The following is a 23,150-nucleotide window of genomic DNA, read 5'->3' on the forward strand; positions in this document are numbered from 1 at the left end:
AATGAAATTAGCAGATTGTTTTGGTGAAGTTTAATAAACTCCTTGCTATCTAAAATATAACAGGACACCGGAGTATATTCTTGAGCATCGCACATTTCTGATAATCAGTTGTCTGCTTGACGTTTATTCAGCTGTGTAAAAACTATAACTTTAAATCGTAATCGTGACTAGTCGACTAATCTTGGCAGCCCTAGTTGGTACCAATGTCATCCAAATTCCTGGATTTGATATTACAGCTAGCTAAATTTTTCTGAGCTTCTTCTTCGAGATGCATATTCACTCTTGCATTATTTACATTCTGGATTTTTATTTTCTTGCACCGGTTAAATCCATACATTACCTCTTTAATAGGACCTGTACATGCAGCCATATTTTCAGCATTTTATCTTCAAGTATCAGATCTTATGACAGTTTGTTCCATCAGTACACCAGAAAAGCAGCAATAATCATTACATGCTCACATTTTTCATCTGCAGTCTCTGTACAGATGATACGACAGTTTTTACTGCACAGTCGATGTCTCAGCTGGTAATTCCACCTGATCGATTTATTCTGAGAATCAGTTTAAATAATAATTCTGATTACAGACACAAAAGTGTGCACTGCAGTCACTGAATCACAGTCAAACCTGCAGCTTTACTGAAGCTGAGTAAATCAGATTTAGCTAAAGATGAAATTTATGCAAAAGTGATTTTATTACCAGCTGGGTTGAAATACACGAAGTCGCTTCTGAAAGTGAGACAGTGAGATTAGCATAGTGTATGCAATATTAATTAGATATAGACTTTTGATGTAGACAGGATTTTTCATTCTCATGAATCTAGTGTGTGTTTTTATGTTGATGCTGTATGAGTGAGCACAGCCTGATTTTCTCATACATGTTTAGTATTTTTCATATGTTTCAGGTCAATCTAAATAGAAAACAACTGCATTTCTTTCACTTTTCCATTAAATATGTATGACCACTTATTGACTGCTCTGGTATTCAGTTACAGTCGGATAAGTGACTCAGAGCAAAAGGGCTCAGTATTGATCTACGATCTTCCCAGGAAGGGATATCTGTCACGGGGTAAAGAGTGTTAAAAAGATCCCATTATGTGTTGTTTTAAACTCAGAAGGAAATGCTGTCTCATGCTCCCTGATGCCAGGTGTGTTGCGGATCTTTCACCGTGTTTGGAGATGTAATCATGCACTTTCTACAAAGGAGGAAATATGATTGTTTACAGCTGCAAAAGCTTAAATTTAAATCAAATCACTGGTGTGTTTTTCTATGTGAGGAAAACAGTTTACTGTTTTACAGCTGTATGGTTTGTTTAATTGCTTCTTTTTTCAATCTCTTGTGTCCAGCAGAGAGTTGCTGAAGACGCTCGGCATCACAGAGGAAGGGGGAAGAACTGAGACACTCACAGATCCCGGGCTTGGTGGTGCTCAGTTGTCTCCAGCTTGAAGAAGAACATCTGTACTAATCAGCAGGAATCATGGATTTTGTAATGAAGCAAGCTCTAGGTGGTAAGTACTGCAGTCCTAAATGCTTTTCCTGAGAATACATTAGAGTTGGAGATATTTTCTGTTTAAGATGCTGTACAAACACATATGTGCATATAAACATGAAGGCTTTCTGGTTTCTCTTTGAATCGGCTTGTAGTTTGACCAGTTATGTTCGATCACATGGCTGCATGTAGATAGTCCATGTAGAAAGTAAAGGAGAGATCTTTTGTCCCTAGCTGGCAGTCAGCAGGAGAGGTCGTGCATGAAGCCAATACATTGCCGTGGGTGTTGTAGGGTTTCCATCTTGGTCAACGATGCACTTCCAGGCCTTGTGATCTGTGGCCTTGACCTTTGCTTACTCAAGGGTTAGACGTCGTCATTTAAGATCGTCTTCAACTTGCTCAAGCTAAGTCTTCTTGGGGAGTCACGCTTGATTCTCCACTGTGGGATGCCGCTGCAGCAGAAGTAGGGTTGTTCAATAGGACAATATATATTGGATGCCAATATGAAAACATCTATCGTTTTCTTATTATGCTATTGTTTGTCTCGTGGTGTCGCAAAATAAACTGTTTATGGCAATATTTTTTCATCGTTTTGATGGTCACTGTAGTGGCTATATTAATTTCTTAAAGTTCTCTCTTGCGCTTATATTTAAAATAACCACACTATGGACAGACAGATGACTGTTTCTATGCGTACTTTCGTTAGCAAAAACAATCGTGTGACTCCGCCATCTGCTTATTCTGTTTATTTTCCCACATAAACCTTTCATATTAAAGCTCAAGATCCTGTTGAGACTTTTCAAAATAAACTGAAATTATATACATCATTCTCAAACATCAAATTTCAGAATATGCATCAAACAAATTACCTCAAATAAAAACATGAAGTAGCTATAAATGGTGCTTACAGTCACCACATGGATGCATGCACAGAGAATACCAGCATGGCCAGTGAAGATGAGGCAGAACCAGGTAGCTCCAAACAGAAGGACCAGTCAAAACAAATCCAGGACCTTATTCCTAAAGGAGGGGCTACTGCTGTAGCATGGACAGGGTTTGGTTATGAAAAAGTCTGACACGGACCAGAAAACTGTACTATGCAAATTATGCCGTAAACAGGTCCCTACCACAGCCTCATACACGACAAACCTCTTCAACCACCTACGCAAGAATCACATGAACGAGTATGGAGAGAGTTTACGGATGAGAAGCAAAAAGGGATGGTCAGGTGCTAAAAAATAGACTCAAACATTAGAACAGGCTTTCCCCCGCAGCACGCAATGCAATAAATACTCACAAAGAAAATGGCGGCCGTTACAAATTACATCTAAAAAGGTATGGCTGTGATTACTATAGCTATCACCTGACAACCATATAGGCTTCTAGTAGCATTTAAAAAAATGTATCTGGCTTCATAAAAATGAATGTGTGAACTGGAAACCTGACCTGACTGCACCAGAAGCTCCCAAAAATTGGTCCTCCTCCCTGAGGCTAATTCAGTGGACTAGCAAATGGGTCAAGTTCCAGTGCTTTGAGCTCTCAAATCTAGGGCTGCCATGATTGGTCGACTAGTCACGATTACGTCGACTATCAAAATCGTCGATGACTGATTTAATAGTCGACGTGTCGTTTGAAGCTTTGTAAGATCCCAAAAGACGCAGGAATAAGTAGTATAATTTAAGATTGTAATAACGGACTGAAACAGAAGATGACAGCACTGCATGTACAAGGATGCCAGCTGCCGTTAAACCCCGAAGAAGAAGTAGCTCTGTCCCAAAATTCATAGCGCAGCCCTGCTCAGTTTCCAACAATGGCGGCAGCTAGTTAGTTTTAATATTACTCTTATTATACTTTCTGGGTCACAAAATAAACGTTTAACATATTTTCAGGCGAGAATGCATCTGTGTAAACCTCAAATATCTGCTCAGTTTATCAAGACACCACACATTTTCAAAAGCGCTCCTACATTTTCAGAGAAGTCTGTTACCCACTAGCTCGATAGCTAGCCGGGGGCAAGGCTCACTAGAGCCCGTGAGAACACCGGACTCCCGGCAAATCGTTTTCAAACCCACCGCCGTCTTTCGCTACTCAGGTTAAACACATATAAGTCACTTAGATAACTTAAAAATGTTATTGTTTGGCTTTTTTTTAGTATTTTATTTGTTCCTGAGTAAATCGGTTTGGCTGAGATTAAAGTTGTAGTTTTTACACAGCTGAATAAACGTCAAGCAGACAACTGATTATCAGAACTGCGAGATGCTCGAGAATATACTCCGGTGTCCCGTTATATTTTAGATAGCAAGGAGTTTATTAAACTTCACCGAAACAATCTGCAAATTTCATCAAAATTTAATAAACTATCATCTTGTCTTTATTTTTAGTTAGTACATACCTTAAACACTTAAAGCTGTAAGCTAATGATAGTTATATAAGAGCAGATGCGTGCTGGTGCAATAAGCTGTACGTTTTACGTCCAATGGATGCATGATCTGATTAGTCGACTAATTGCAAAAATAATCGGTGACTAGTCGACTATCAAAATAATCATTTGTGGCAGCCCTACTCAAATCTATACTTTAAGTGAAATTTGTTGAAGGCATAAAGAAAGTTTAGGTGTTTGGTGTGGGTACTGTGGTGGAGAAGCCTGTAGATGTTTCCCACAGAGCACTGTCCTCATTTTAAAACCTGTTGTGTATGTGTGCATATTTATGCAAAGGCACGTCCAACCTCAGCAGCAGCACTTTAGTTCTCTCGTTTCTTATTTTTTGGTTTTAAAAAAACATATTTAGTTTATTTCACTGACAAACTGTAACAGGAAAGGAGATTTATCACAATAATGGTGATAATAAGTTTTATCCTCTTGTATTTCCTTTGCAATTCCATATTTTTGACTCAGCCTGTCATTTACACCCCATGTGGCTTTTATGCTAGCTGAGATTGGGCTCATTCACGAAGAGCAAACTAAAACAGATCTAAGTGAATGTTCTTGTAAGTGAAGGTCCCCCAAGGGTACTGAGGTTATGCCTCCTTAAATCAGCCCTCTCATCTAGTTCAGTCAGCTCGGTGACTACCGGCCAAAATGAAATGAGATTTATTCCTTTAAAGCTCAGCCTTCCCACTTTGTCACAGGACTAATTTATATCTGCTCCTCTCCTTTGACTCCTTCTTCCTTTCTTCTTCTCAGTTTTCCTGCAATCGATTCTTCTATGCTTATTCCTTGTGTGTGTTCTCTTCTATCGCTCTTTCTCATAAGAGAGCTAGTGTTGCTGCCTTCAACAGTTGCTTCTGGTGTACAGTAATGTTTCGACAGTTTCACATGTTGCTGCAGACAAGCTGGCTCAATAAGATCAACAAATAATCCATCCATCCATCCATCTTCATCCGCTTTGTCCGGGGCCGGGTCGCGGGGGCAGCAGCCTAAGCAAAGAGGCCCAGACCTCCCTCTCCCCAGCCACCTCCTCCAGCTTATCCGGGGGAACACCAAGGCGTTCCCAGGCCAGCCGAGAGATATAATCTCTCCAGCTTGTCCTGGGTCTGCCCCGGGGCCTCCTCCCCAACAAATAATAATAATAATAATAATAATAATAATAATAATAATAATAATAAACTTTATTTATAAAGCACACTTAAAAACCAAGGGTATGCCAAGTTGCTTAACAAGTAACATAGAGAACAGGAGCAGGATAATAGAAATAGGACCAAAGCAAGTACTAAGTATGCAAGCAGGTAGCTGTCACTGATACATAGGAAAGCAACAGGTACAGAGCAAACAAGAATTTAAATAAGCATAAAAGTACATGAAATAAAATCATAAAAGAAATATTAACTAGAGGGAAAGGCAAGATTGAATAAGTGGGTTTTTAGTCGTGATTTGAACAGTGCAATGGAATCAGATGCGCGGAGGTCGAGAGGAAGGGTATTCCACAGTACCGGGGCAGCCAGAGCAAACGCACGGTCACCCCGGGACTTCAGCCGAGATCTGGGTTGGGTCAGAAGTAGTTGAGTGAACAAATGCAAATTAGAGCTTCCAGTGATGCCCCAACAGGCAAAGATGCCACCTGCATTTGATGATTCATAGAATCTGGCTTATGGGGCATGTGACCTAAGTGCCAATGCCCATTTATCAGGTGATCTGGTGATATTTTAATGATCCACATTGGTTCAGTCACATGCATAAATGCACAGGTAGGCCTTAACGCCTGTCACAGTCTGGCTGAGGTGACATTACGTGAGTATGTATTGTAAAAAGGACTCAATTGCAGTCCAAAACAGAAAGTGAAACGTGGCGTGGACAAAAACAAGCCGTTTATTAAGGCTGGCAAAAATGGATACAAACAAAGGGCATGGGTGAAACTAAACAAAAACCTAAACTGGGTGAACTAAAAGTAAAACATGGAAAAAAAAAACTTAAACATGAAGACTGGCGTTGATACCTGGAGACACAACGTGGATTAGCAGACGACCTGACAAGGAATGACTGAAAACACACGGACTAAATACACACAGGAGGATAATGAGGGAAGTGGAAACACATAGGGAAACAGCTGAAACAAATGAACATAACAAAGTCACAAGGGGAGAATACAACTAATCACATTTGACCTAAGAACACAGGACCTCTTCAAAATAAAACGGGAAACATAATGAAACACAGACATGACTACATGAACTTGATAACAAAAGACATTCAGACATGAAACACATAAAAGGACAAGGAAGACTTAACACAGGCGTTGAAAACACAAGGGAATCTGATAAACAAACCAACTTAGATAACCTAATGAACTTAAACATAAACCATAAACATTTAAAAAAACAAAACTAAAACTTGAAACGCTGGGTCAAATGACCCAGGATCGTGACAACGCCAAGTCATGTCAACCCTGATTCACAGCACATAATATTTTTGTAAATAATGCTGCTAACGTGTGGCATATTAGAGTAAATAAGATTAAATAATTTCATTACTGACAGCAAACCGTTGCCTCCTTGCATCTGAACACATTCTTTATCACACAAATATGGGATTAAAGTAACCGTGATCCTCTTTCCTCTCTCAAGCTTTAAAGTCGTCACATTCATCAGAATCATCAGTAAAACAGCATCAGCCATTTCCTTATAATATCCATCCACCCATTCATCCATTCCTTTATCATCCATCCAACCACCTGTCCATCCATCCATCCCCAATGTTTGTGTTTGTTGTAATTTAGCTCCTGTAGAGGTGTGCTTGAGTGCAGTGACCTTTTCCCTTGGAACAGGGTGGCATTTATTTCACCAGGACACAGCTGGCTGTTCATGAATATATACAAGCAAACAAACACACACACACACACACACACACACACACACACACACACACACACACACACACACACACACACACACACACACACAAAACAAAAAACAAAACACGGTTTCAGTCCTGAGGTGGAACATGACCATTCTGATATGAAGTGGGAGTGTTGAAGTGTTGAGGTGGTCGTGTAAGGACATTAGTCTAAAAATAAAAACCCTGCAGAATCTGAGGCTTAGAAAAAAAAGAGTGTACGATGGGGTGAGTATGTATGGAGAAGATCGGATAAATATGGAGGAGCAAGGTTATGAAGCGCTTTGAAAGTGAGAAGTAGGATCTTGAAATTAACACTGAGGTGAATTGGAAGCCTATGGAGCTGTTTAAGAACAGGTGTTATATGTTCAGTGGATTTAGTTATGTAAATAATACGAGCAGCTGTATTTTGAACTAATTGCAATTTATGGAGGGATTTATGAGGTTGACCATAGAGAAGAGAATTACAGTAATCTAAACGAGATGTGACAAGAGCATTGACAAGTATGGTAGTACTGTTTGGAGTGAGTGAGGGACGAAGGCGGTTAATATTACGGAGATGAAAGTAGGAAGACCGAGTGATATTATTTATATGTGCTGTGAAGGACAGAGTGCTATCGGGGATGACACCAAGACTCTTAACCTGAGGGGAAGGTGTGACAACAGAGTTATCAATGGATAATGAAAGACTTGTGGTTGGGACTATAGTCAGTTTTGATAAAATGAATTCTGTTTTATTGCCATTAAGTTTAAGAAAGTTGTGAGTAAACCAGACCTTGATTTCACTTAAAGAGTCAGAAATGGATCTGGGTGGGAGAGTAGCTGTGTGTTTGGGGGACAGGTAGAGCTGGGTGTCATCTGCGTAGCAGTGAAACTGGATGCTATGCTTCCTGAAAATATTACCTAGGGGTAGTAGATAGATGATAAAAAGTTAAGGACCCAGGACAGAGCCTTGGGGTACACCGGAATTAACTGGAGTAGACCATGATCTGTGAGTGAGTAATTAAACAAACTGTGAGCGGCCAGAGAGATAAGAGGTAAACCAGGCGAGTACTGTACCATTGATAACAATAGATGCTAATCTGTGAAGAAGGATGCAGTGGGAGATAGTGTCAAAAGCTGCTGTGAGGTCAAGGAGAATGAGGATGGAGATAAGTCCAGAGTCAGCTGCAAGCAGAAGATCATTGGTGATTTTTACTAGGGCTGTTTCTGTACTGTGACTTGAATGGAAGCCGGACTGAAACTGTTCGCACAAGTTATTTCCAGTGAGATGACGATGAACCTGTGCAGCTAGATATCTTTTCCAGAATTTTTGCTAAGAAAGGGAGATTTGAAATTGGCCTGAAATTATTTAGATTGGAGGGATCTGAACCATTCTTTTTCAGTATGGGTGTTATTATTGCAGTTTTAAGAGAATAAGGAACAGAACCAGATATAAGAGAGGAGTGTATGATATTAGTAATCAGTGGGGCAAGAGACGGGAATGAGAGTTTGACAAGATTAGTCGGCAGTGGATCAAGTTTACACGATGATGACTTTAACTTAGTAATTATGGAAGTTAGCTGAATTATTGTGGGAAGTTCAAAATTGGATAGAGAGGATGACAGTTGAGAAGGGCAAAAAATGCAGATAGAACAATTGACCATATCACAGGACGAGGACAGTTGTTGATAAAGATGTTGTTGGTAAAGTTGTTGCAAACTGCAGCAGTGTGTATGTATTTCAAAGGTATCTGGGGGTTTAACAATATTATGTAATGTAGAAAACAAAGTGTGTGTTCCCTTTAGCGGATTCAATAACAGAGGGGTAGTAGGCAGATTTAGCATGATGAATAGCTTCTTTATAATGTTGTATATGACTGAGACACATGTCCTTATGAATAGTAAGTCCTGTTTTCCTGGAGAGACGTTCCAGGTGGCGTCCAGTAGCTTTAAGTTGGCGAAGTTCGGATGAATACCATGGGGCAGAGCGAGAGTTCAAGTTTTCAAGTTTTTTGGGGGAGCCAAGGTATCTAAGAGGTTGATAAGTTCATTGTTATAGTGAGATAGCAGGTCGTCTATGGAAGCTGAGGCATCAATGGTAGGTAAATTATTAATGCCATGGCAAAGAGCTGATAGAGCAATGCCCCTAATATATTTTTTTATAGTGGGAGACTAACGCTGAATAAAACTATTTGAAAAATGTTTGTTTTTATTTTATTTTAATAAGAAAAGACTCTGCTACATTTAAATATTAACACTTCATCATTTTTGGCATTTGGAACATCAGTGGAGAAAACATTGTGAGCACAGTGTTCATTTCATATGTTTTGTATGGAGTTTTGGTCTTTAGGGTGAAGCACACAAAAGCAAAACATAATCTCCATGACACTAGCTGGCAGCAGTAACCTATTAACTACACGCTGGCTTTAAATGAGGTGAGGAACTCTCGTGCCATTAACATACAAACACAGAAATATGGAAATAAACAGGAGAAAGGGAATAAAAAAGTGAAAAGAAATGTACATTTTTTTTTTACTAAAGTCATATTTGTCTTTCCTACTGTGGATCAGGCACGTTTTAGCTAGTCGATATTGTGAAGAACCCCCACTTTATTACACCAAAGCACCAAGACCAAGTTATATTGCCTGAAAAGTTTCCCAGTGAACGTTCCTCCATCGGTTAAACTTTTTACTCTCAGATATTAATCTGGACTAAAATATGAGAACATGAACGCATACGTGTATGGCTGCAGATTTTAGAGTGAAAATCATCCATAGAGGCCAAAACCATATTTATTTCTACTGTAAAGCTGGAAATGGGGGGCACTGTGGGGACTGGCCCTCTTAATGGAGCCAGCTTCAGTTCAGATACTGATGTCCACAGAACAGGTGCCTTCAGCAGTGGACATTGTGGACAGTCTGACCACGGTCTACACAATATGTCTACCAGCATCTTTCTATCATAAGGCTTTCAGAGGTTTGTTCTACTGAAGCTCTTCTGTGGGCTCAGGCTGCATGGATTGGACTTCTTTCCTGCTGTGGGTAAGTGAGTTACTTGACCCTGTCTACGACAAGGTTTCCATCACTGCAGTCACTGCAGTTTTGTCTATTTACCATTTGCTCAGATTCTTACACTGCCTAGTTTTTCCTGTTTCTGATGCGTCAGCTTCCAGAACCTTTTTTTCCTCAAGTCTTCAGTGAAGATTTATCCCATAAATTCAAAGAAAAAAATCCTGAAACTTCAACATTAAAAAACTAAACTAAAAAGAAACACAATGAAACAGATGTGACACTCTTATAACTTAATTCTTAAACAATTTTAAATAGTAGTTTCCAAGCTTGGTGGAAACATTTTTTGTAAAAAGACTTATTTTTCCTTTGAAAAGAAAACCATCAACACGTAGACGACAGTGCACATTTATTCTGTGATGTATTTTCTGAGCCTTTGGAAAGCTTTGTGAATTCTCCACATGTGGACATGATTGAGGCCTGGTTCCGGTTTATGCTTTATCTGCACAAACACAGAGAAAAATGTCATTTAATTTAGGTGTGTGCAGTAAAACACAACACATGGAAGCAAACTTTGTCTAATCCAGCCTCACACACTCTCAGGCTGAGCCTCACTAATGTCATTACTTGTGGGAGACCTCCTGAACGTTTCATTGGTGCAGACTGAGGTATAGATTTCAGCTGCAGGCCTCAGTTTGTATTTACTGGTTATTTAATTACAAATCACATTCATCAGAGTTTCCATGTGTTGGATTAATCAGTCCAGGGCAGCGTGATCGATCCACACACAGGCTGGGAACAAAACTCTGCACAAACACATGAGCGAGAGAGAGATGCTCTGTATTTTTAACTCAAATATCATGAAATAGTACATGCATCAAATTTTAATCCTCAGATTAAATGATTGCACGCATGTCCAACACTTACTGTACCCCTCAAAACAAAGAGCTTGGATCTGAGCAGGACTATTTTTTATCAGAAATCTGGGTTCTTTGGACTGGCAAAAATATCAAGCAAGTTTTCACAGAACAATATGTGACTTTTCATTTTAAGGTGGAACATTATTAGCTATGTGGATATTTGAAATTTGTCATTAACCCCAGTGATAAGATGTGATCTCTGAGTCTCTCTGTTGCCCATGTTTTGTCTCTGCCATCAGTTCGTTCATTTTATTCCTAATATGGACTCAGTGCCTTTTTTGTGTTCTGGAGGTTATCAAACATGCGAATGTCTCGCCGTTTCTCATAAAGAAGCTCAAATAAAAGATGTTCAGATATTCTCTGAGAGATCAGCGTGAACCGGTCCTGACCACGCAGGTCGCGCTTCTCCTCTCATTTCCTGTGCAGGCGTGATGAAGATAAGGATACAGTAATGACAGGAAGCCAGCGGGCATGGCGATCGGTCGATTAGACTCCGCAAAAAGAAGCTCCCAGTTGGAAATGTGGAATTCTGACAAAGGGTTAAACAACTACCCTGTCATGCTGCCCGAATATCTGATCGATGTGGCAAATCCAGACACTCATGTGAATTATGAAGGCCTAATTTGGTAACGAGGGTAATCCATTATTAAAATGAGCTTCATTTTTCAAATCTCCCCACCCCTCACAAATTAACCAACAGCACTGCCATCCATCTGACTGGCCGGAGGAGTCAGTGGGGCATAGCTTGTCTTTTATTTATTAATTAATTAATTTTATCATCTGTTCTCTTTTAAATGAAAAGTTTGGTCAGAGTTTCCGTTACAGTGAAGTTCAGTGAGTAAACAATGATAACTGAGCATGAGAACTTTGTGTTTCTATATTTCATGGTTTTAAAACACTGAAAAACTGAAAAATCAGCTTGTCAGTGTATCATCAAAACACATTTGAATGGGATATTTGAGTCTTTAAAATGTCTTTAATCATTCTACATACAAACCCTTCTGCTTCTCAGAGCAGGTTGATGTCTAACCACACTTTTTTAGGCTGTGGCTGCGATGGCTCTTTGTCTCTAATTGCTGCTGGTACCAAGACTGTCTTAGTACCCATTGCATTGGGCATTGCATTTAAATGCACTGGAGAAGCATTTTTTCAACATGGAGTCAACATAATAAATGAGTGAAATGAAATTAAACAAGTGAAAACAAAGCGAATGAAAGTCTGAAACACAGACGTCGACTGTCCTGCGAACTGGCTTCTTATAATTCTACCAAATGCATACAGAACTACAATGCAACACAAAACAAACGAAATTATTTTAACATGATTTTTATATAACAAATTAAATGACTAAAGTTCTGCTGTGCTTTTAGGTTAACCCATAATCTTTTCTGCAAAAGATGTATTATCCATCATAAATTTGATAGTGTATGTTGCAAGTGACCACCATATCTGGACGCTGCTGGTTGTCCAAATTTAGATCTCTGATGTCGTATCATTCAGTTTCTATTCATTTTTTATGTATTTAAATAATTACTCTATAAATAATTGGATGTATTCTTTCCTCTAACAATGAAATGTTTTATTTTTGTGCTACTAGGTGTAACACAAACCCAGACCAGGATCAGTTTCCTTCCAGTGAAAGTCGTAGTTGCTCACCAAGTATTCCAGAGTCTGACAAATCTTTTTAAAAGGCTTTTTCAGTCAGATTTACCTGATTTGCAAATGGATCTCTTTGAAATTCTTTTTTTCCTGGATTCAACCTGAAAATGTTGCAGGATGATGGTTATTGAAAATGCCTTGCTCTTCGTTTTTTAGGATTTCATATTTTTTATTTTTCAGGATTAAGGCCAGGTGCTTAAAAGAGGGTTCGATTATCAGGACAGAGTTTGAGGAATCAGAGTATTTTGTAAAGTTTAGCACTTAGTTTGACATGACGGTTCCTAATGATTATTAAGTAGAGCCGCTTGATGATGATTTTTAGGTCTACTGATCTATTTAGAGAAACATATATTTTCAGTAGAGCAGGTTTCCGTATGTTTCCTGGAGAAAAAAGAAGTTTTACTGGAGTTGCTTTATGGAAAAATGTCTTTTACTCTAATTTTAGCTTGCCGTCAACATTAGTTATTCTCCAGATAGCCTCAAAAACCCTTTTTATTTATTTATTTAATAAAGACCAAAAAAAGATATTGATCTATTTACAGCAAAACAAAAGAAAATCTGTCAACCATTTCTGTACAGGACAAGTTATTGTTGTTCATTCTCACATCCTTGAGTGTGTGTGATGCCCAGTTATTTTCACCAGGAGCAATAATTTTGGTTTTTCTTTTGCTCTTAGTTAATTTATGGTTAATTTTTATGCCTTATAAAATTCTCCCACCACACAGAACAAATCATTGTTCCAGTTGGGCAGAGGGCTGCAGAGGCACTTAAAGATAAAAATGACAAATACTGCAGAAAATACAACAAAGACATCTACTCTCCATTTCATTTCAGTTTCCATTTCAGCCTCTTCTGAGGTTTTCATTCCCAGCTGCTAATTACTCCTTGTAAAAGCTCTCTGCTTGTAATGACGAGCATCTCTCTCTCTGCTGTTATCTGTCCACATACAGCTGAGACATTTATCCACTTCATTCCTTAATCAGCTTCAGCCAAATCTATTAAATCAATCAAATCTTATCTGCAGAGACTCTCTGCTGTCCACTGTTTGCCTTTTGGGTAGCTAGTTTATGCTGATGAAGCCGTGCTGCAACCATCACGCTCCATATCTCTGCCCCTTCCAACCCAGAGCTTTTGTACGTTACAGCTCCTGTGGCACAAAGACTTGAGTCTGGGAAATAGTGAAGTAATGAGTGATTGAATGCACATTGCAAGGACTGAGGGCGTTAGAGCACTTAGCCTCAAACTACCTATCTTTGTCTGCAGAGGAAATCTGTGAGCTTGCCTCTAATGGATTGTTGGAGGTGGTGAAGGTGGAGCAGGGAGATGGATGAGAAGCAAAGGAAAGGAAAGGAAAGGACTGCAGTGACGGTAATGGAACGACAGACTGAAACGCAGAGAGAGAAATGAGCAAAATACAAGAGTCGGGCTAAATGCATTCTTTGAAGTGGTTAAAAGGGCAAAGGGAAATGCTCTGCCTCTCTGGGAAATTATTTTAACGATCCCGCGAGGCTGCGGAGATGATGATGAGGAAGACAAAGAGAGCATCCTTGACACAGATTATATTCACCATGCACAGTCTTATCAAAACACCTTAAACTTTTAATCGTGCTAATGGTGGCAGGTGGAAACATCACTTGGCTGTTCCTGCATTTGATCCAGAAAGGTAGTCATAGTTAGTTTGACTTGAAAGACTGTGATTAAGAAACTATAACCATAAAACATCATTATTAGACTCAGCTGTACTTTGTGTTTATTGACACTTACCATTGAGTTGGTGAACATATTTTCTGGTAAACAGCTTCAAGTAAGTGTTGTAACCCATGTTGCATGGATACAGATAACTGTCAGTGAATGAGCCTACTGAACACATTGGGAGCAAAAAACAATAAAAGAACTTCACTCTGTTCCATCAGTACTATAAAAAATCACAATGAGACATGAAATGTCCGGTGCTTGGACATCACCTCAAAAATAATCTGAAGCGAGAATACAGCTGCATACTGTTTTTTTAAATAACTGGAGCTCTGCTGCATAACAGATTGTCCTTTTGCAAATGAACAAAGAAGCAAACCTCATGCGATAAATACTCTGTTTAAAGGATCTGAAAACTACTGAGCTATTTCTAAGGTGAAGGCAAAAACCAAGGTCGTCTGATTCATGAGCTGTACATGCTCACACATGGTGTAACTGAGTGTTTTATCACAATGAAAGCTCCACAGCACACACTCTGACCTTAACCCACCTCCTCAGCAAGTTACAGGGAACATTTCACAGCCTGCCCCTCACACCAGCTGAGCGCTAATTTGTCATCTGCAGGTTTGCTGCCACCACACAGCGCTGCAGGGCAATTAGGGCCACTGCATGAGTCTGCTGAGGAGCGACAGGAGCAGCTGCCCCTAGGCTCACAAACCCAGGAGAGAACCACAGAGTCTTTAAAGCCACGTTTCTTCTGAGTAATTTACTCAGAATTGGTCTCTTTAGACTCTTGTGCAAGAGAGGTACTAACTCGGGTTTTTACTGCATTATAACAATAAATAACTGCAATATATCTGTGATAGATTATAGAGTTTGTAATTGATGATGATGGATAAAATCAATATTTAATGACCCCATCTGCTTCCAAACAGGCCACTTACAGACCTTGTAGATTGTATTTGTATTTATGAACATATCGAGGACCGCAAGAAGACTATGTTCCAATGATTAACCTGAGCAGCCTGAGCAGTAAGACATATTCAGCTTGTGAGGCTTAAGAAAGGCACTAGGCTGGAAAACCAGGCTGCCAGCCAGACTGTCCTCTCACCAGTCCCTGAGAGGCAGATCGATACTCAGATGAAGTTTTCTCTCTGCTGGACAATCCATAATTTGTACACTCTCAGGTGGTCCTGTATTTACTATCGATCAGACGGAGGTAACAACAGCAATATCGATAGACCGGAGGGAGTGGCTTTCACATCTGAAAGGCAACTCCAGTGACAAATGTAAGTAAGAGTGAGTGTGTGGGAAACGTATCCAAGAATGTGGAGGAGGCAGATTAAAGACTTCCTTCAGTGGTTTAAGTTTTAATCTCTTTATGATATAAACCAAAAAATGTATTTGTAACACAGAAAATGCCAATGAATGAATCTGAATGAATCAATGTTTTCAGAAAAAAAAATTGTTTACTGCTCTGGGAACTTCTCAGCTTGCTTTAGTTTTTTAGATTTCTGAGAATTGATTGTATCTGACTGTAACCGTCACCGATAACACCACTCTACTATTGTAAGTGTTAACCTTAGACTTTTAATGAAAAGCATGCAAGGTTCCGACCCTGTACTGGGATGTGTACCTAATTATTCTGTAATCAGAGGTTGTTAGCATTTTTGTTTGATAAATGATGTTAAATATTTGATTTGATTTCATTCAGATTTTTTTCTAATTGATCAATATTTTCATTTGTAAGTATAAAAAGGCCCAAAGTCTATCTCCTTCATAATAATAAAGTCTCATTTTTTCACCACACGCTGTGCCCAGAAACTTTGAAAACTTACGTTCAGTCTGAATTATGTTTAGTAGCAGAATGCGGAGGTACAGATAGAGATAACAGATGGCCACAGCAGATGGAAGAATGTGTCTTCCTCTGTCTCAGTGTTTCTTTGAAGCTCTTCCAGCTGGCTGTTCTTCTTCCGTCTTGTTTCCAACGGACCTTGAAGCTCCTGGGTGAACCTGTTCACCACCTAATCCTCAGAAATGCAAACACACAGTATTTTAATAGCTGACTAAAAAAAAAAGTGTTTTGTTTTTACTATATTTATTATTTTATCGTATTTATTATTATTACTGTATCTCTTATATTTCTATTGTTCAGCACTTTGGTCAGCCTTGTGTGTTTTTAAAGTGCTATGTAAATAAACTATGATGATGATGATGATGATGATGATGATGATGATAACCATGACAGAAGCAGGTGTCAGGTACATGTTATCTTTTGAATCGGTCTGCGTCATAGCAGCCACAAATGTATTATTAGACTTCTTCTTAAGTGAAATTATTGCTGCAACTTATTTTTCTTTTTCTTATTTGTTCGGTTTTGGAAACATTTAACATCTGGATTTAAAAAAATAATAACGATGAAGGAACTTACAGTATTTCTATGTTTTCTGTCCAGGGGCCACCAAAGACATGGGTAAGATGTTAGGCGGGGAGGAGGAGAAGGACCCGGATGCAGCCAAGAAGGAGGAGGAGCGACAGGAGGCGCTGAGGCAGCAGGAGGAGGAGAGGAAGGCAAAACACGCCCGCATGGAGGCAGAGAGGGAAAAAGTACGGCAGACCATCAGGGACAAGGTTAGTGTTGGGGTCGTTACACATTACTTGTTACTTTTCTCAAAAGTAATGCACAAGCTGGAGAAACTGCTACACTACTGTATGCTACTTGAGCTGCAACACACAGAAATTACTTAGTTACCAGCTAACAATATAAACCTGAGGCTACAGTCCAGCACGCCAACACACCCGAGCCTAATGAGGACGCACATGCAATTTTTGTGTTAGAGTTTAAATGTGAACACAACAACACAAAGAAAAGTTCAAAGAGATGATTCCACTTTAGAAACACAGACTTGTTTGATACTTTTCTTTCTGTCACAGTCAGCTTCCGACTCCTTGGACAGAGGAGGAGGACCCAAACGCAGACACGCAAAATGAAAACTTGATTCTTAACCAAAAGTTAGCTGTTTATTGTGGCTGAAGTACGAAACAAAAGGCAAAACCAATTCAACGCTAAACAAAAACCTATACTGGGAAGACTGGAAAGAAAAGAAGAAATTTTATATCACTACGTGTTACTTTACTGCGTTCCTGAAAAACGTAATGTTATTACAGTAGCGCATTACTTTGTAACATGTTACACCCCAGACTGGCACTGATGCTGCATGTCATTTTAGGTCTGATTACAGAGGTGGGTCTCACTCGTCATTTAATGACCCTTTATTTTTTCCCTGCACATCACCGGTGTTCCTCCTTCGTCCAGTATGGGTTAAAAAAGAAGGAAGAGAAGGAGGCAGAGGAAAAAGCGGCCATGGAGCAAGCCTGCGAGGGATCGCTGACACGCCCGAAGAAAGCGATTCCGCGAGGCTGCGGAGATGATGATGAGGAAGACGAAGAGAGCATCCTTGACACCGTCCTCAAGTTTCTGCCTGGACCTCTACAGGACATGTTCAAGAAGTAAAACTAAAAAACACAAAACAAATCAAATGAACCCTAAAATCAGGGTCCGGTCTGGCATGGGTGAGGCTGCGGGGCAGAGGGAGGAAGGGTTCTTTGGGTTAACTGAAAAGAGACTGAGGAAATTATTTGTTGGGGTTTGAGTGTAGATTCGGGGCATGTTGAGGTTCTTGGGATCACAATGAATTTGGGGAAGGGGGGGGGGGGGGTGTCCTCGTCAAACTGTTAGAGGCTACACACTGCCTTTGTAGAGAACCTTTACTTTGCTTTTTCTACTCTTTGATGACAGTGTCATTCTTCCTCTTTTCTTTACCGCAGTAGTTGTAAAACTTTCACATTTCTTACACCTGAGTTGTTTTGCACTTGTTCACGCCCATTAAGAACAGACGGAGCATGGCCATCGTGGAGAACAGCATTGGACGACAGTGGATTCGTGTCTGCTTACTTTTGTGTTTAAATGGCACTTCCACCGCGTTTTCCAGTTGATGGAGCATGTTCTGTTTAAATCAATGGGTGTTTTCGACTTTTACAAACCTCGTGTAGACCTTTATAGTACAAGAAATCAACATTTGAGTTTTTAGGACACGTGCCTTCATATCATCTCCTCTAGCAAAGGAATTGTAAATGAGGGTTTCATTTTGAGTCAACGCTGTTGGTAGCATGTAGGCACTCGTTCAAAGATACAAGACTGGACAATTTTGGAATAACGTATTTGATATTAGGATTTCTAGTGGGCATATATGGTTGATGATGGTGCCAATGTTCAAAGCATCCAAACTTGTGGAAGTGCCAGAATAAATCCAAAACATTAAAATATGATTTGTAATTCCTTTTAAGATCAAAAGCTTCCAAAAAAAAAAACGGTCTGCGAAAAATAGGATAAAAAAAGAGATCCCTTCTGCTTCCACCTCTAGTTTTACAAGAGCTTTTCTAATCTGGTCAGCTGATTAGACTGCGACTACGTTTTGACAGAAGAGAAACTTTACAGCTTAAACATTTTAAAAACTCATGTCAACGTGTGAATTTTCATTCATCATAAGCTAACAGACCAAGTTGTCATCATTTAGGTGGTGTGGGTGCCATAGACAATCAGAGCATTGACCAATGGGATACTGGGGGTTGCTGGTACATGCTTTCATCTCCACTAGCAACGGGTTGATTTGGTTATTAAGCACTTGATTAACTTATTGGTGTTTTTCACACTTTCATTAACGTGCTGAAATTGAAATTGACTTCACATCCCACCTGAGCTAACCTTTTCCTTCATCTTTTAATGTACAAATCTACCTTGACTGTCACTCATCGACATCCAGACCAAAGAAATGCTGGTAAGACCTTATTTCTTTCGTCATAAACAAAGACATGCATGTGTAACTTTTATTTTCAATCAAACGTGCCAGGCCTGCAGAAGACACACAGCAAGCTCGTTCAGCGCGTGCATGCATCCCAGGGACCGCCGCTAAGCTAAAACCGATGCTCTGTTTCTTCCTCAAAGGTATTCCATAATTAATAGGTAATGTTACCGTAGACTGAGCCTGGGATAACTGGTCTGTGAGTTGTTGTGTCTCACTGCCTAAAGAGCCTACTAATATTCTGCATCCTGCATCAGTTAATCCAACTAATATCATAGTGATTTGTCATGTTCAAATAGGTGTACTGTAGATGAAAACAAAATCTATTCACTATGTGGACATTAATCAATAAAACAAAGCATGTTGGTTATTCTTAAAAGACCCAATGACGTTTCAGTGGTTAGTGATGGAACAATGTACTGTCCGTACATTGTTCCAGGAGTCTGTGACTTAGAACAACTTTAGGGATTATTAGGACCATTGATAAAGTTGGCATAAACACCATAAAACACCTTTTTCAGTTTTTTTATTATTATTATTTTTCTAGCTCAGATAGGAATTTTCACTAGACAAAGCCATACTGTTTAGATTGCAATAAAAATTCTATAAAGAGAATATTTCAAGTTCAATGTCTCATGTTTGTTTTCCCGTAAAAAAAGAAAAGAAAAGAAGCGAAAAAAAGGAATAAATTTGTTTGTAAATCCTTACCATTCTTGTATCTTTAAACATGTAGACAAAGAAAATGTATGTAGAAAAAAAGCCATTGTTCTGTCTCAGTGTGCAACACGTGTACTGTAAGTGTGTGTGTGTTTAGATGTGTGCGTCTTTCTATGTGTCTGTGATGTGAGATCATGTTGTTGATCCATATAGTCCTGGTTTATACCGTGTAAGTGTGTCTTTGAGCTATTTTTGTGCCATGTCTAAAAAGAAGAATACTTAACACATTCCTTTCAGATGTTGAGCATGCAATGTTTGGTAGAGAATACACCAAATTAACCCAAATATGAAAAAATAAACAACTCCCCGTTTCTGTAGGAGTCTCCAGGCAACAGAATCTGTGCATTGTATCCAGAGAGATTGAACTGGAGAGTGTTGGAGATTATTAGCTGTCAGTAAAGACGTGGTCAAAGAAAAACACACAAAAAATAGAAACTGTATTTTATTTTAAGAAAATGTACCACAGGGGCATTGAAACAACATTTATGTATAAAATAGGATTCTTTGAGTCTCCTATTTAAAAACTGCTCTAAAACTAAACTTTCACAGCCCATTACACAGCCATGCCATAACATGTTTAAGTGGGATGAAGTTCAGAGTTTATTCCCAGCTGTTCATCGGCTGGACAGCTTTCCTGCAAATACACTGGATTTGTCAGATACGTGTGCGTGTTCTCCTCTTTGTCAGCCCGTAACTGGGGACGTGTTTAGGCATGCCAAAAATGCCACTGTCATATTACTACAAATCAAGCTTACAGGACAAATAAAAATATTTGTATTCAAATTGGCACGTGCATGTGTGGCATATCTTCTACTACTGTGGGTCATGCATTCAGCCGGTGTTTTCCAGAAAACACAAAGTAGGGCAAATCATTTGCCTGGTTAAGTCATTTAAACTTGTGCCAGCAAGAGTGAAAAAAAAAATCTTTGACTTCAGCTTAAAGAAATCAGTCCTGAGATAAATTTAAGTGGACTTGCAATGACCTCAAAAAAAAATCTTGGACTGGGGATCATTCTAGAGGATGGTTGGTAGTGCAGTGGGCTTCAGTTAGGTGGCATGAGGAACATCATCTTGATAGTTTTGATTATTTACATTAAAAAATGATTCCCACATCACCCAAAGCCAGGCCATGTGCACCTCTGCGAGAACAGAGTAAGCCCCCCACCATAGCGGGTAGAATTATGGACATGGCTTTGGTTACTGGCCCTTCATGGAAACTACAGCCATACATCCTCTGTATGTAAAATAGTCTCTCAGCGGGACTCGTTTCGAGGCATCACAGCATGTGAATTGCCTTTGAAAAGGGCTATTGCCATGTCATCTTTACGTCAGGTAAGCGGTAACTCATCTGTCGCACCTGTGCGTGTCCGTGCGTGATGTGCAGCTGTTTGAACTCATTCTGGTTGCATGATATACACTTGTTTGTGGAGCTGTTCAGTTTAACAAAATCCTTGGTTTCATAGATGAAAGTGTAAAAGCGAAGAGTTTTTTTTTTCTTTATTATACACAGAATAATCCAGATTTTTTTTTTTTTTTTTTTTACAGGGAATACTTAAAAAGTTATGGTAAAATAGAAATAAATGTAGGTGAATGAGAGCAATGAAAATTATACATGAAAGGTCTCAGATGCTTTAAAAAGTCCATCAAGTCCTGGCTGATATTTCTCTGAAACATCTTAACTCAGATGGAACTGTTTTTATCGGAGACTGCGTCTGAAGACCTGGATGATCAAATTCTGTTGTCAGGAGCCCAGAAACATTAGATATACATAATAGGCTTGGAACTGCCATTCAAAACCACAGTCCACCACCCCTACACCCCCGTGTTTGGTGATTTCTCGTGACTATTAGAAAATGACAGCACAAAGAATCCATACCGACAGAGTCCAAAAGACATGCCATAGATGTTTACATCCTAAATACAACTTTATTAAGTGTAATGAATGATAGAGATGGAGAGAATATCTTAGAATTAACCTAAACTTTATTGTTCAATCAACTCCGAGGCTGGACTTTGTGAAAGATGTCATAACATTTGTCTTGTTTGTAACATTTTCACATAAGCTTATGCATATGAACTGCCCTGCTGAATCCTGCCAGTGACTGTAGAAATGAAAGTGAATGTGTTGTACTTAATACTTAGTCACCGAGTTTACTTGTGACTGGTGAACTCTCATTAGCTGTAACTGTGAACAGAAATACATTCCTGACTTTTTTGGCATTTGCACTAGGATAAGTTGAAATGTTATACTGGCAACTGCTATGGCATCTACTTTCCATGACAGTTTACTTTACCTTCCTGCCAGCCTTCTGAATGCTACATTAGAAGGGCTCTAGTGATATTCGCCAGGTTATTGATTATGTGACCTTGTTCTGGTCACCACTCATGCTGTCTTTACTGTCTGAGAAGCAGACTCCATCTGGGGAGAGAATGGCGTGATGATCACCGGAAACTGCTGATAAGAAAATTTGTAAGGAAGTGAAAAAAACCGTTTTTAAAAAAATCTCCAAAAGTCTAAACGAGAGGGTCTTTATTTTTAATTCAGGTTGAATAATGACTCATTTCAGGGGGCAGAGGTTAAGAATGTAAAATATGAGTTCTTATGTTGTTGTTTTTTTTCTTTAATTGCATGTCATATACTCTTATGTGGAGCCCGATCACTGTAAAACTGTCATCTATGGAACGGAAACATCCTTTTTGGAAATTTAATGCATAAGACTAATAAAAACAAAGGTTTATTAAAAAAAACTTGTCTTTAGTCCTGTCTTGCTTGTGACCATTTCAGTAACCTATTAAATCTGTTGTTTTTTCATTTTATTTTCTAATATTGATGACCATAAAGAACTGTGTGCAGTGACCATACAAATAAGACTGAGTAGAAATGCAGTGCATTGGGTTCGGCACACACACACACACACACACATATACACATATATATATATATATATATATATATTAGGGGTGCAACGATATTCGTATCGATATTGAACCGTTCGATACAGTGCTTTCGGTTCGGTACGCATATGCAGGGCTCTAGACTAACTTTTTGACATGGGTGCACCGGTACGCCTAACTTTAAAAATTTAGGCGTACCGGCACAAAAGTTAGGCGCACTCAAATTTTTCAACCGCATCGCTTAACACCGCAGTTTTACATGTGCACTTTCTTTGGGGGGGGAAGTCCATACAGACAATATTAATTTCTAAATTATTAACTAACAAACTTGTGCTTAAAGTGCTTTGTCAATATTGTAGAAAATGTTAAAAACTTAATCATCATCTCGGCCTCCTCTGACGACATGTTTGCTGCTGTCTGCTGCTGAAAGGCAGTGGGGAGAGGGGACACTTGGGCAGTGCATTTATTGCAGCATATAATGTGTTTTCTGGATACACTGTGCTTTTTCAGCATTCAAATATTGATGGCACCGTGTCAGAGCACTGGCTATGAATTTCAGACAGATCAGGCCTTAACTTAACAAAAAAGTTATCAATA

The 23,150-nt window shown here is 39.2% G+C and overlaps 1 protein-coding gene and 1 long non-coding RNA gene across 3 annotated transcripts in view; one reads left to right on the forward strand and one right to left on the reverse strand.

Annotated features, from left to right (window-relative positions):
* The window catches only part of cplx2b (complexin 2b), a 66,474-nt gene extending 44,068 nt beyond the window's left edge, over positions 1-22,406 (forward strand). Inside the window, exons 2-4 of one of the 2 annotated variants that reach the window (XM_085471588.1) lie at positions 1,348-1,509; positions 16,535-16,710; positions 17,396-22,406. In XM_085471588.1, the coding sequence (XP_085327714.1) occupies positions 1,479-1,509; positions 16,535-16,710; positions 17,396-17,593 (405 nt within the window). In that variant the 5' untranslated portion in view covers positions 1,348-1,478 and the 3' untranslated portion in view covers positions 17,594-22,406. The remainder of the gene's footprint in view (positions 1-1,347; positions 1,510-16,534; positions 16,711-17,395) is intronic. The other variant, XM_085471596.1, reaches the window with a different exon arrangement.
* Positions 15,422-16,568, reverse strand: LOC146717074 (uncharacterized). Its single transcript, XR_014922718.1, has 2 exons — positions 16,511-16,568; positions 15,422-16,103 (listed from the first exon to the last, which is right to left on the reverse strand). It is a non-coding gene; the product is annotated as an uncharacterized LOC146717074 (long non-coding RNA).
* Positions 22,407-23,150: the final 744 nt, after the last annotated feature.

This window comes from Copadichromis virginalis, linkage group LG2, assembly GCF_057382275.1.
Source record: "Copadichromis virginalis isolate Kocher_CV1m ecotype Utaka linkage group LG2, C_Virginalis_male_GT1.1, whole genome shotgun sequence".
Taxonomy (NCBI): domain Eukaryota; kingdom Metazoa; phylum Chordata; class Actinopteri; order Cichliformes; family Cichlidae; genus Copadichromis; species Copadichromis virginalis.